The sequence below is a fragment of the Urocitellus parryii genome, chromosome 10 (assembly GCF_045843805.1).
Source record: "Urocitellus parryii isolate mUroPar1 chromosome 10, mUroPar1.hap1, whole genome shotgun sequence".
Classification (NCBI taxonomy): Eukaryota; Metazoa; Chordata; class Mammalia; order Rodentia; family Sciuridae; genus Urocitellus; species Urocitellus parryii.
Window position 1 is genome coordinate 17,883,779 of NC_135540.1, and position 14,536 is coordinate 17,898,314.

General features: G+C 35.8%; 1 protein-coding gene across 2 annotated transcripts in view; it reads right to left on the reverse strand.

The window, feature by feature from the left end:
* The window catches only part of Inpp4b (inositol polyphosphate-4-phosphatase type II B), a 756,225-nt gene that overhangs the window by 119,503 nt on the left and 622,186 nt on the right, over window positions 1-14,536 (reverse strand). For both annotated transcript variants that reach the window (XM_026386173.2, XM_026386174.2), the window contains 2 exons: window positions 12,018-12,195; window positions 2,217-2,420 (listed from right to left, as the gene is read on the reverse strand). In XM_026386173.2, coding sequence (XP_026241958.1) covers window positions 2,217-2,420; window positions 12,018-12,195 — 382 coding nt within the window. The remainder of the gene's footprint in view (window positions 1-2,216; window positions 2,421-12,017; window positions 12,196-14,536) is intronic.

Here is a 14,536-nt window from a genome sequence, read left to right on the forward strand (position 1 = left end):
AGCATATCTTATAGAAATCGATAAAAGAATCATGAAATTCATATGGAATAATAAAAGACCCAGAATAGCAAAAACAATACTAAGCAGGAAGTGTGAATCAGGCGGTATAGCGATACCAGACTTCAAACTATACTACAGAGCAATAGTAACAAAAACAGCATGGTACTGGTACCAAAACAGGCGGGTGGACCAATGGTACAGAATAGAGGACACAGTAACCAATCCACAAAACTACAACTATCTTATTTTTGATAAAGGGGCTAAAAGCATGCAATGGAGGAAGGATAGCATCTTCAACAAATGGTGCTGGGAAAACTGGAAATCCATTTGCACCAAAATGAATCTGAATCCCTATCTCTCGCCGTGCACAAAAGTTAACTCAAAATGGATCAAGGAGCTTGATATTAAATCAGAGACATGGCATCTGATAGAAGAAAAAGTTGGTTATGATCTACACGCTGTGGGATCGGGCTCCAAATTCCTCAATAGGACACCCATAGCGCTAGAGTTAACAAATAGAATCAACAAATGGGACTTACTCAAACTAAAAAGTTTTTTCTCAGCAAAAGAAACAATAAGAGAGATAAACAGGGAGCCTACATCCTGGGAACAAATCTTTACTCCACACACTTCAGATAGAGCCCTAATAACCAGAATATACAAAGAACTCAAAAAATTAGACAATAAGATAACAAATAACCCAATCAATAAATGGGCCAAGGACCTGAACAGACACTTCTCAGAGGAGGACATACAATCAATCAACACGTACATGAAAAAATGCTCACCATCGCTAGCAGTCAGAGAAATGCAAATCAAAACTACCCTAAGATACCACCTCACTCCAGTAAGACTGGCAGCCATTAGGAAGTCAAACAACAATAAGTGCTGGAGAGGATGCGGGGAAAAGGGCACTCTTGTTCATTGCTGGTGGGACTGCAAATTGGTGCAGCCAATTTGGAAAGCAGTATGGAGATTTCTCGGAAAGCTGGGAATGGAACCACCATTCGACCCAGCTATTCCCCTTCTCGGTCTATTCCCTAAAGCCCTAACAAGAGCATGCTACAGGGACACTGCTACATCGATGTTCATAGCAGCTCAATTCACGATAGCAAGACTGTGGAACCAGCCTAGATGCCCTTCAATAGATGAATGGATAAAAAAAATGTGGCATTTATATACTATGGAGTATTATTCTGCATTAAAAAATGACAAAATCATAGAATTTGGAGGGAAATGGATGGCATTAGAGCAGATTATGCTAAGTGAAGCTAGTCAATCTTTAAAAAACAAATACCAAATGACTCCTTTGATATAAGGGGAGTAAACAAGGACAGGGTAGGGACGAAGAGCTTGAGAAGAAGATATACATTAAACAGGGATGAGAGGTGGGAGGGAAAGGGAGTGAGAAGGGAAATTGCATGGAAATGGAAGGCGATCCTCAGGGATATACTAAATGTCATACAAGAGGAAAGGAGGGGTAAGACAAGATAATACAAATGGAAGAAATGATTTACAGTAGAAGGGGTAGAGAGAGAAAAGGGGAGGGGAGGGGAGGGGAGGGGAGGGGAGGGGGGATAGTAGAGAATAGGACAGACATCAGAATACATCAGACACTAGAAAGGCAATATGTCAATCAATGGAAGGGAAACTGATGTGATACAGCAATTTGTATACGGGGTAAAAGGGGGAGTTCATAATCCACGTGAATCAAACCGTGTAATATGATGTATTAAGAACTATGTAATGTTATGAACGACCAATAAAAAAAAAAAAAAAAAAAAAAAAAAAGTATGCCCAGAAGTGAAACACGGGGTTGCAACATGGAAATACTTGTTGCATCCCAGTCATGGTAACGTGGATGATTTTTGACACTTCTTCTGAAAAACAATTCCAATATTTTTATATATCCTTGCAATAAAGGAGAAAAGTAGCATAGGATCTTGTAATTATGATATCTTTGCTTTGATGGCATAGTCTTGATTATAAATATGATTTATTTGCTAACCAATGTACTCCTATATCACATTAATTTGATCAGTAATATAACTTCCAAATATAACTTGCCCCTAAGGCAAAGTGTGACTTGTTGTTCCACAATATGCATCATGACTGTTCCTTAATATATTTTTTTATGAAAAACAGAGCTCTCTTATCATGTGTCCTTTATTTCTCAGGTTTGAACAGTGAGAGGCAAGGGATGTGCAAAGACTTACCCACTCTTCCTCGTCATAGTCTGAATGATGCGGTATGGAGTCCTGCCTTTTCATCCGTGGGGGTTGGTCCTCGGGACAGCTCTCCTCTGCTTTGCTCCTAGGAGAGGGTGGTTTCGTAAGGATTCCTCCTGGCCTTGCAGTATAGAGTGCTAAAAGCGCACTCCTCACCAGCTGATCCTTGAAAGCATGTACAAAAAGCTCTGTCTGGAAAGAAATTGACAAGGATTAGAAACACCATGGTAGGCAGCACAGTATAGAGCTATGGAAAGGTCAATTGCAGATTTGTTGGTACTTAAGTGGTGTGGATGGTAGAAAAAGAGCAGGCACCAAGGAGAGAAAATGATTCATACCAATCAATGGAAAATGGTTTGGTGTTGGGATGCAGCCAAGGTCTCGAGTCCTCCTGTTTTAAAGTTAATGCTGAGGTTTAAAAGGCACTATAAACACCATCTGTCTCCTCCGCCTCTTCTCTTTTGGCTCCAAACCCTGTCTTTGGAGATGAATTTCACTGGGGATAATCATTTGAGCAACATCTACCTGCTGCACCTTTCAAGTCATTCCAAACACATCTTAAGAAGAAATGTAATCAGACTATGTACATTTACTATTTTAAGCAAGGTTAAAGGCTAAAGAGAGAAAGAAAGATGTATCTTAAAAATACTGAGTAACTATTTTTAAATATCATGAACAAATCTCAGTAGTAGAGATGACATAACAAACAGTCTTCCCTATGAAAACATTTGCCGTTTACTCCTAATTACCACCCCTTGAACTGTCTCCTCCAAAAAATGGTTTCAGTAATGCTCAATGTTAACAAGGTTACTGTGAAACCTGGCATGGTAGAATTTACAAGCTGGTGGTAAATACCTAGTAAGTATTATAGTAATGACACCCTCCCAACAGTAAAAAACTTTACAGCTGTACTTTGCAGTTTCCTGATGAAATGTTTTAAGAGCTTCACCCTGTAACACACCGAAGGATGCAGTAATTGATTCTCTGTATTATAGTACACTTAACATGCATGTGGCCTAACAATCTGTTGAAGGAGTACAGACATAAGTCAAGCATTGACCCACATTGTTAATGGAGTCATACTTTGTCATCTGTTAGAAAGGGGCCCTATAATGTGCAGCATTATTTTGGATAATAATTGATATTCTCACCATTTAATGCAGCATCCTTATATATAATGCCAACTTCAATATTGCTGTAACTCAAGGTAATTATTTCTTGGTGCACTCTCAATATGCAGTCAATAGTGCCATGTCTAACTCCTGGTTGCTAAATGATCTCTAAATCTTCTTGTTGTGAATGTCAGCAATTAAACTCCATTAAATCTTGTGCAAAACAAGTGCCTAATAAGACTGTGTTATATCTGCATAGTTCCTTCTTTGCAATAGATCATAAAATTGTAAGCTGGAAGGGACCTTGAAGTTGACCTCTTAGTTAAAAAACTAAGTGTGGTAATCTGTTTTACCACAAATTGCTTATGTTAGCACAAATGGAATAGATTCCTAAGTTGCCTAAAAATTCAGTAGTTTTTCTTATTCCAGTCCCCTCATCACCTGCTCTATCTAACTGTTCCTGTCTTTCTTCCCTAACTCCAATCCCTACATGTTTTGAATATCCATCATTTTTCAAATGTGCCTACAATGCTGACATAACCATTGCTATTTTTCTATTTTTATTTTTTTCCTTTTAGTTGTAGATGGGCACAATGACTTTATTCATTTATTTTTTTGTGTGTGGTGTTGAGGATCAAACCCAGCACCTCACATGTGTTAGGCAAGCCCTCTACTGCAGAGCCACAACCCCAGCCCACCATTGCTAAATTTTATTGGCTATTTAAAATACTCTGTTAATATATTAGCTATATTGAATCTACTTTGAGAAGGTAAGAAAACAAGAAATATGTAAGAATGGATATATGATGATAATAGACTGAAAAATATTTTGGATAAGAAAACATAAAATAAAAGGTCCATTTATATTGGAAAGGAACAAGAAATGTCCAAAGATATTTGCAATTAAGTGTTCAAATGGGAGTGGAAGATATAAAAAAAAAGTTCTGATGGAAAAATATGGCTAGACAGTATTCAAACCAGTCAGTATATTTACAGGAAAATGGGGAGACATACTATTTGCATAATTTTTCACATAGCCTGGATATATTCATCAATGTGAATTTAATAGTAAAAAATGTGAATTTACTCCCATTCAGCTTTAACCAAACTATTTCTCTGTTGATTGTTTCGATAAATTCTTTTGATTTATTTTTAGAACAAAACAGCTTGCCTTCTTTGAATTCCTGCTACTACAGCTCTAGTCTCCACAGTATTCCTATAATTACTATGTAGCAGAATATCTATTCATACCCAATGAAATCTTCTACAATACTAGTAATCGTTTCCTTCCCATGCATGCACAAGCAGAGATTCCACTTCATTTATCTAAATCTTATTTGAGTTGATTTGCCAACAAAGGGAAGGAAGATAATTCAGAAAATTCTTGCAATTATACAATCCAGAATTTTCTTTGGATAGTTGAATACAATGCTTGACAATCTTAAAAACAACAATAGCTGTTTTTTCACTTTGTGCCTATACTGACTAATATATTAGACTGCTTGGAAATTCTCTGAATCACCAGGGTACTATATATTGTATTAGATTTTATTACATAATCCATTGCAATATCTCTGTGACCTTGAAGAATCTTAATTTTGTAGATTAGCACTACTTATTAAAAGTAGACCAGTGAAGAACTTGGTATGTTTTATAGTCAACATAAATCAGTTTGAGGAGATTAATATAGTCATTTAAACCCAACACATCCATATACTGTTGTTCCTACAACTGGATGACACTAGAGAAGTAAAGTCAATGGAAAGGTGTGGTCATGTCTCTGAGTAGTTGCCTGAGTGTTCTGAATCCCTTTTCCTCTTCTGATCCATATACAGACATGTTATTCATTACACCATTGGCCTGCACCAACATTGTTCTTTTTCTGGATCAGCTTGTACTGAATTAAAAGCAAGAAGAAAAGGTCTCTAAATATTATGATAAAAATTTACTTAATGTATGAGCTTATCAATACAGTAAAAATAATAAATTCAGAACCAAGGAATATCTAGTTCACCTGTTTGAAAATAAAGAAAAGATAAATGCTATCTTCAAAATGAAATGTTTTTTTTTAAACACATATTCCCATATAACTATTTTTTGAAGCAAAACACAAAATTACCTACAAGTTTAAACTACTCAGACTTACTTCTCCTAGGGATGAGTGGAGAGAACTCCCTACTTTTCTGAGTATGAATGATAGAGGAAAAGTTAGAATATGTTCATTTAAGAATACTTTTTTACTAGAAATCTCAACAAATTAAACTAAGTCCTGTTCTATTTAGAATTTCATTCTCTTTGGAAAAAAAAAATCAAGACAATGTCCAATTCCACCTGCAATACAGAATCAACTAATAACATTAGTAAGTGATTATGGCTTTCTTAATAATGTCTGCAGCAGGAAAGAATCCTGTTTATTTTGTATTCGATGTGCTTTAATTGTTTCATAGATATATATTGCTATATGCTGTCATTGGAATGAATATTTAACAGTCCAGGAGTTTACCTGACACTGGGCAGCTATGCATCATGCACTTGACCTAACATGAAGCGGGTCTGTATCATTCCCAGTCTGTATCAAATTATAGTGTCTATCTGTGAAGATCTCAATGGAGCTCACTGCTTGTGCTCCATCTCTTTTTCTCAACTGAACTTCTTTAGTTTTATTTTTTGACTCATCCTCCCATATTCACTCAAAATGCTTTAATGTGAACCCCAATTGCCTAAATCACTCTCTTAAAACCTATTCCCCCCACACACACTGGTGATGTAATCCATTCCTTCAAAGCTTCCACTATTATCTTTCTGCCAAAATGTCTAAAATCCATTTCTACCCACCTCCGGAACTATATCTATCAGCTATTTCCACTTAAAGTCCTTTGAGTTTAGGAGTTCCAGTCTGATCTCAAGTGGTTTTTTGTTTGTTTGTTTTTTAAACCTCTTCTTAGATTTTCTATCTGAGTGGTATCATTACTATTCACCAACTGGGAATCGAAACCTCTGGCACATCCTCAGTGATATAAATATTCTAAATTTGTCTCTAATTTCTTCTAGTTAAATATTTTCAAGAATGTTAAAGACTAACTCTGGCATAAAGAATTATTCTTTATTTTGTGGTACTAAGATTGGGCCTTGGGGTGCTCTATCACTGAGCCACATTCCAGACTTTTATTTTTTTATTTTTAGGGAGAGGATCTTTATGAGTTACCCAAACTGGCCTTAAACTTGTGATTCTCCTGCCTCAATCTCCCAAGTACCTGGGATTAACAGTATGCACCATCACATCCAGTTGATTCTTTTAAAAACATTGTATCATTCTCCTCATTCTATTCAGTTGTTTCTCCAATTTCCAAAATAGATGGAGAATATACAAAATTCCTATTTTAGAGTCCTTATCTGCTAATGTAATCATCTCTGTTGTTTCTGGGTCTGTTTATATTCCATGTGTCGAGCTGCAGGTAAAATTTCCCTGCTTCATCACATGTTTAGTATTTGTTTAATAAGTGGCAGGCATTTTGATCATACATTCTTGGTTTCTAGATTTTATTATACTTATTTAAAGAATAATGTTTTAAGTTAAGTTACTTAAAATCAGAGGGATTATTTCAATCTTTATTTTAAAGCCTTATTAGGATGCATTAGGAGCAATCTTTAGTATTAATTTATCCCTACTACTAGGGCCATGTTCTTGTGATGATGCTACTCGATTCCCTGAACATCTCGTTTGCTCTGCTGGCAGAAAGATAAGTTATTCTCAGCCCTGTGAGACAACTAGGAACTGTTTTAGTGGTTTGGGTTTGGTATTTCCTTTTTAAATATGGGTAGTTTATTCTCAGTGAAACTTGAACAAGAACTAAAGTAAAGGCACTCATTTACAGGACTACAAGTCTCTATCTATATGAAGATTCCTCTTTTCTTGATGCTCTGCTCTGTTATTTCTAGCTATCTTGGACTTCCCAAACTCTAATCCCTATTTACTTAATTTGAGAACATACTGTTTATATTCCTTCTCCCAAGCGCTACAGCCTGGAAAATGCCTTTGAATGTAAGCTCAGCAATTTAGGATCACATAGTCTGTTAACTTCCTGTGTTTCCTATTTTCAAGTGGTTAAAAACCATTTTGTCCAGTCTTATCACACTTTAAGGTAGGAGGATCCCCGTGTCTCCATCATGGACAGAAGTTCTGACTTCATCAATTTTATATACAAGTTTCATTCTTAACATTTTCTTATTTTCTCATCTTTTTTTCTGATTCTGAAGTTTTCTAATAAACATAAATTTTGTTAATTGTATAATATTATTTCATAAATTAAATATTTACTACCTGGAAGGATTTATGAGAAGCAGAAGCATAAATTCTGATTCTGAAATTTAATCTTCACTTAAACCAGTTAATCTCAAGTTCCCTTTATTCCGCTAGTATGTATAGTTTATAACCATAGATAATAAACCAAATATCTTTACTCATTAAATCCTATATTAAAGTTTGGTGCTGAGTTAGACTTAGGAAGGGTTGAAGTGAATAAACAATATGAAATTCCTATTCTGTATCTAAATAATCAACATAATTAAAATTCTCCTCTATATTACGTGTGTCTTCAATTTCTTACCATCCCTGGCATTGCTCTTATAGAAACAGAACAATTCTTAAGAAAATCTTGATTTGAGCTCTAGAATGAAAAGTTTTTCATTTTTCTTTCAATACACACAGTGTTTTAGCAGAGTGTGCTGAAAATGAAAGAATATTAGTAATGAGAATTCCTTAAATATACTGTAATATAGACTCTAATATTTGCATTTTAAGCCACTTAACAATTGTAACACTGGGAAACACTACCATTCTTAAAGTCTTGGGTTATAAAAGTTAAGGACCATGTGTATGTAGTATTTATCATATAGCACTGAGTACAATACCATACACAATTAAGTGATCACTGATGCTTTTTAGTGAGCAGGACAATAATGACTTTCTAAATAAGGCCTATAACTCTCTATAGAAAGGAAAAAGCAGTAGGCATTTGAAAGTTAATGTCACACATATTTCTAAACCATAAGAAATAACACATATTACCCTACATTCATTTTTCAATTCTTTTCAGCTTGAATTTATTTACATTTTTTCTTGGATGTATTTTCATGAAATAGCACAAATTTAATTTGAGCAAAAGAAAAATGAATTTTTATCCCACTCTAATAGTAAACTTTAATATTTCATATTAAAATTTTGCCTTATCCTTTGTCTTTTCATTTGTAATTATTCAGAGAAAGCTTGCTTAATGTTAGAAACTTATGAAATTATTTAATATTTGCAAGAACTAACATGCAACAAATAAATACAATTCTCCATCAAGAGGTATGCTAGTACATGAGAACATGAAACTATTACAGAAAATATTTATTATTGTGAAATCACACTTATGTTCTTTACCATACAACTCATGTACGTGGTTCTATGTACAAGTATCCATCATAAACTCCTGGGACATTCAAAGACAGGACAATGGTTAAGCTCACAGAATCTGGAGTCAGAAAACCAACTCCTATAACTGTAAGCACATTATTTAATGGTTCTCTGCCTTAGTTTTCTTAACAGAGTAAAATGAGAATACAAAACTAATTAAAATTAAAAAAAAATTAAAAATAAATAAAAGCATGATTCATAAAAAAGAAAAAAGATTAGGAGGAAACAGTGTTGAAAACAGTAGTATCTTCTTCATGGAATTGTGAAAACTGAATACCTTGCAGCAGAGTTAAGCCTCAGCTAACTGCTACCTGTCACAGTCATTGTTATTATCACCACAACTCTTATTGTGAATTTCTTGTGAAGAGTGGTCCAGAGTCTTTTTTATTTTTATTCTGCCAGTGCCCCTGGTGTCCGACATAGTGCCTGGTTTACAGTATGAATTCAGGAAATACTTTTAATTTTTATAAATTGTGTGTGTTTCTTTCTTTCTACCAGTGAATGTTCATAAGGACAGAATTTTGTTTGTAACCTTAGACCTATGCTTTGGTTCTCTAACTCATAGCAGCAGAGATGCTATGAATTACTTTAGGATATAAAAGTATTGTCTACTTAGAGATTTCCTGAATATGTTAGCAAGTTCCCCTGCCATCTCTTTTTTTTTTCTTTTCTTTTCTCTTTTGGTGGGGGAGGGTATCAAGGATTGAACTCAGGGGCACTCGACCACTGAGCCACATCCCCAACCTTATTTTGTATTTTATTTAGAGACAGGGTCTCACTGAGTTGCTTAGCACCTCACCATTGTTGAGGCTAGTTCTGAAGCCACAATCCTCCTATCTCAGCCTCCCAGCCACTGGGATTATGGGCGTGTGCCACCGTGCCCAGCCACCTGACAACAAAAAACCCACAAAATCTGTGTAAGATGATGAATGTGCTAATTTCCTTCATCCTGGTAACCTTTTTACTATCTAAATGTGTCCCTTAGGATCATGCTGCATATCTTAAATACAAATAATAAAATTTGCTTTTTAACACTGGGGACTATGAATGAAGAAAAAAATGTATTCTTTAATCCAATTTTTAAAATCCCCCAAACTTAGAAAAATGAAACTTTAAAAATTTACATTCCAGTAATATTAAATTACATTTAAACTTGGGATGTCACTAAAACTATTTCCTTTTCATAATAAACTCAGGGATCACACTTTATTCTAAGTCAGGAGCTACAATTCTTCATAAACTATGTAAAATTGTTAATTTAGATCATTCTCTGAAATTCCAGGCATAAATTCTTAAAAGAATGCATGGATTGCAAACTTAACTTAAAAAAGATCCTCCTAGCTTCAAGGGCTGAGAGATTTATTAGTAGGCAAAGCTTATCTACCCTGTAGAAAACATAGGGGGAAAAGTTGGAGCAGTGCTGGATTAAAGGAGCAGAAAGTCCCCCCACCCCCCGAAATCACTGCAGCAAGTTGTAAATGATGTATGAGATGACAAGTCCCTGCCCAGTGCACAGGAAGAATATAAATAATGCTCTGTAATCATTACAGTGATGTGCTATTTGCTAAAATTTTCTGCTTAGGTGAGCCCGGAAAAACCTCACCTCATCTACAAATCCAAAAGAGAAATGAACCAAAATGAAATTATATTATTTTACCGTATGCATCAATCCTTTACTTTTTTTCTTTTTTTTTTTCCCTTGGCCCTAAAGACATATTTGTTGACTACTAGAATACGTATTTGTTGCTAAGGAGTTTGTCTGATAAAAAGACTTTTGAATATTTTAAATAAGGAAAACTCAGAACATACATATTATATAAAGGACATAGTCCTGGGTTTGAATCCCTGGTTTTGTTCAGTTCCTGGATTCTATGCTAGTTTTATGATTTCTAATAGTTTTTAACTTCTTGGAGTCAAAAAATTAAGATAATATGCATCCCACAATTGTGAAGATTAAAGATAGCGTAAGTCATGTAGCCCCTTGCTTTGACATGAAGTATGTTCTTGTAAAATTTGGTCATTATTTTCTTCCTTTTCATGATGGACGCACCTAATATGGCATGGAAAGAATGCTACAGTTCAATCTTGGGTTTGAGATTCTGAGTTTTGTCTTTTTAATTTATTAAGCAAGTCACTTAACCTTTCTTCACAGATGCCAGCTAATTTTTAATAAAAATGGGTATTAGTTTTTTCCTATGAGAAAATGTATGAAAATTTAAAATGCAATTTAAAATGCTACACAAGTGCAAGGTGTGATTATTCTTAAACATCCAAATATCTGAGTAAAATTATGGATATACATAATATCCAGGTTTCTAAGAATCTGTTCTTTGGAAAGAAGTAAAAGAAGTATACTTTTAACTTACTCTAGAATTATAATGTTAAGAGTTTCTGTTGGTCAGTTTCATTATAAGTGTCTCAAAATAAATTATAAGATGTCAGAATGCACAGGTGATGGATGAGCACATTGGTATTAGACTCCATGACACCTGGTTTTACATTTAAAGTCATCCCATAATTTGTCTTCTTCCGCCTTGGCTTTATGTCACACAGCTGTCCTCATTAGCTATGAAAGTTAATATGGAGTGTCTGTCCCATGCCACATCACCCTTCCTTTCTGCACATACAGGAGCAAATACCCAGCCTTAGGTTCTTATGTATGTCTCAAACAATAACTAACGCTTACAGAAATCTTTAGAATCTGTTCCCAGTAGGTAATATTGGAGAGAGCAAACAGAAGCAGAGGAATTACCCCCATGCCAGGAGTGTGAACCCACATCAAAGTTCTGCTTTCAAAGGAAGTGACATACTTACTCAAACGCCTGGCTTTGCATGCATAAACATCAGGTGATCAACAGAAGAAAATACTTTTCAAAATCTCATTTAATTCACCTAATAAGACCATAAGCCAAAGAAAATGAAAGATGCCAAGGAAAAGAGACAGTGTCCACCAACCAATAACAGGATTCACTTCTTACCAGGAAAAACAACAACAACAACAAGAACAAAAATAAAATAAAATAAAAAAATAATGCTTGATTAGATTTGAAAAGAGAACAAGGCCAATTCATTCTGATCCCGTGACGACACTTTGAAGCTCACTTTTAACCCAGTCTCTTACACTTCCAGATGCTATGAAAGGCAATGTATGCAGAACGCAAGACCAATGGGGCTAGGGGGGATTTCGTTTTCCCTCTATAGTGAAGATTTGGATCTTACTTTTTCTGAAAGCATCTTTAACGAATTCTTCAAGCTGTCTGGAGAACGCTGGCTTGCAGAATTAAGCAGCAGGTCGGCGTGGGTTGCTATCAGAGGTTGTAGTTGATTGATGTTGCTGAGAACTTCTTTTGCTTTGGCTGTGTTTTCAGGTGAATAGTAAATAAACTGGTATCCAGTACTGCAACAGCAAAGATAATGACACATTATACCAAAAGCAGAAAGGATTTGCAGCCTTTAATACCAGGTGGCTGATGATAAACAGAACTCCAAGTGGCATTACCCTCTATCAAACAGATCAGGATTATTCCAAGGGAGTTTTATGATATCCTAACAGTTTTCTGTTTGTTTTTTAATTGATGCATTATAATTATACCTGAGTGGGATCTGTTGTTACATATTCATACCTGCACATAACAGACTCGGTCAATTTCATTTCCCAGTATTCACTTCTTTCCTTCCTCTTCTCCCTCCCATTGGCCCCCTTCTATTACTCCTAGAAATTTTTAAGTCAGGTGACAAATGCATTTTTTAAGACTACATCCAGTTCTTGTTCAACCACCAGCAAGATTCCATATGATTCTATATGTAAAGTATTAGTAATCAAAAATTATTATTACTATTAATTACTAATGGACTTGAGTACAGAGAGAAAAGCATGAGACTTTACATTCAAGCCATTGTCAAACTAAATCCTGGTTTGCCACTTACTAACGTGGCAATCTTGGGCAGCCTTCAGCTTCCTCATCAGGAGAGTGGGAATAATTGTCCAAACAATTCTATGAGATGGATGAAATTAGAGATCCCTCAGGTGACATACCTAAAATAGTGTTTGGTGTTACAGCAAGCATTCAAAAACCACTCCCTCTACTTTCTCCATGGCACTGGGCAAGGAGGAGGGAAATAAGTATTAAAATTCAGAATAGGGAGAAAAGAAATTAATGCCAGGTGGGCATATGGCTAATTTTATTGAATAGAAAAAGAATTTTATAGCATAAAAATTTCATTCCATTACTTTATCACCACTCTTTTTTTGTTCCTTATGGTTTCCCATCTGACCTTTAAAGAAATTTAATATGGATTATTAACTGAAGGATTATTGAAATTCATAATCATCATCTAGGACCTGATGGAGAATGTCATGGGAGTTAGGGATTCATAAAGCAAAGACATCTTTGGTCAGTTTCAGCAGGAAAGACAAAGGGGGCATTCCATCAGAGAAATGAATAAAGCAGCAAAACCCAGTGCAGGAGGGAGGAGGAGCAAGTCATGGCTGGTACAAACCTGCCGACATGTCCTTACATTCAACTCATCCCCCACCCCTGCACCAGGGATTGAACCCAGGGTTGTTCAACCACATCTCCAACCCTTTATATTTTTTTATTTTGAGACAGGGTTTCACTAAGTTGCATAGGGCCTCACTAAGTTGCTGAGGCTGGCTTTGAACTTGGGATCCTCCTGCTTTAGCCTCCCTTGCTACTAGGATTACAGGCATGTACCTCTGTACTGGGCTATCTCCAAATACCAAATATACCTGATACTTAAAGTGCTTTTGCACCACAATTTGAAATCCATGTTGAGTATTTGCTAGCTATTTCCCCTACAGTTACCAAGCAAATTACTCAAATTCCCATAATTCCATTTCTCATCTGTAACAATTTAGAAATCAATAAGAAAAATTAACACCTAAGTATTCTCTTCTCTAATAATTTTTTTTGGGGGGGCGGAGAATAACAATCTTTAGGGAATATTATTCTTTTGGCAAAAATATAATAAATATTCCTCATATTTTATTTATTATTCATGTATCTGTTACAGAGTGATGAAAAGAAATGTCCTTGGATGCTTCAGCTATTCAGAAGCTCCAACAAGGAGTCAATGAGGATGACAGGCTGATGAAGGCAAAGAAATGCACGGCTAGACTGAGGATGCTCTTAAGGACTGGCTTTCATTTTCTACTTGGAGATTTTAAATGTCAGCTGTTAAAATACACCTTAAGGAGTTATTATATATTTTAATGCTAATTAAGCACTTAAGAAGAGGAGAAGGGAAGCAGTAGAGCCCGTGTATGACTTATATGTATTCCTGATTCATTCTATGGCGGGAACTGGGGCATGTAGAACAAAAATTGTGAACTATTCCTTGAGACAGGCTCGAAAAGTCAACCCATCAAGGTCCTTCCTAAATTCCAGTGCTATTTTGGTGACAATTATCTAAAGATATTGATGTCTTACCAGAAGTTGGACCCCCTGCAGCTCTGACCTCAGGAAGCAGGAGGGACTACAGACCCAGTGCTGTTTGCTGGCCTGTTCTTCTGCCACTAGAGTTTGCTCCCTGGTGTGTGTTCTGGTGGGCACTCAGAGGCCACCCACTATTTAGTTCTTGAAAACCTGCCCTGCTCCAAGCCATGAAGTCTCCATCTTCCTCTTTCCTTGACTCCTCCTTCTGCATTGTACCGTTCCTGGCCTCTATACCCTCTCTCCTGTTCATTGTTTTTTTCCTCTAGTGTCTACTGTCTTCCT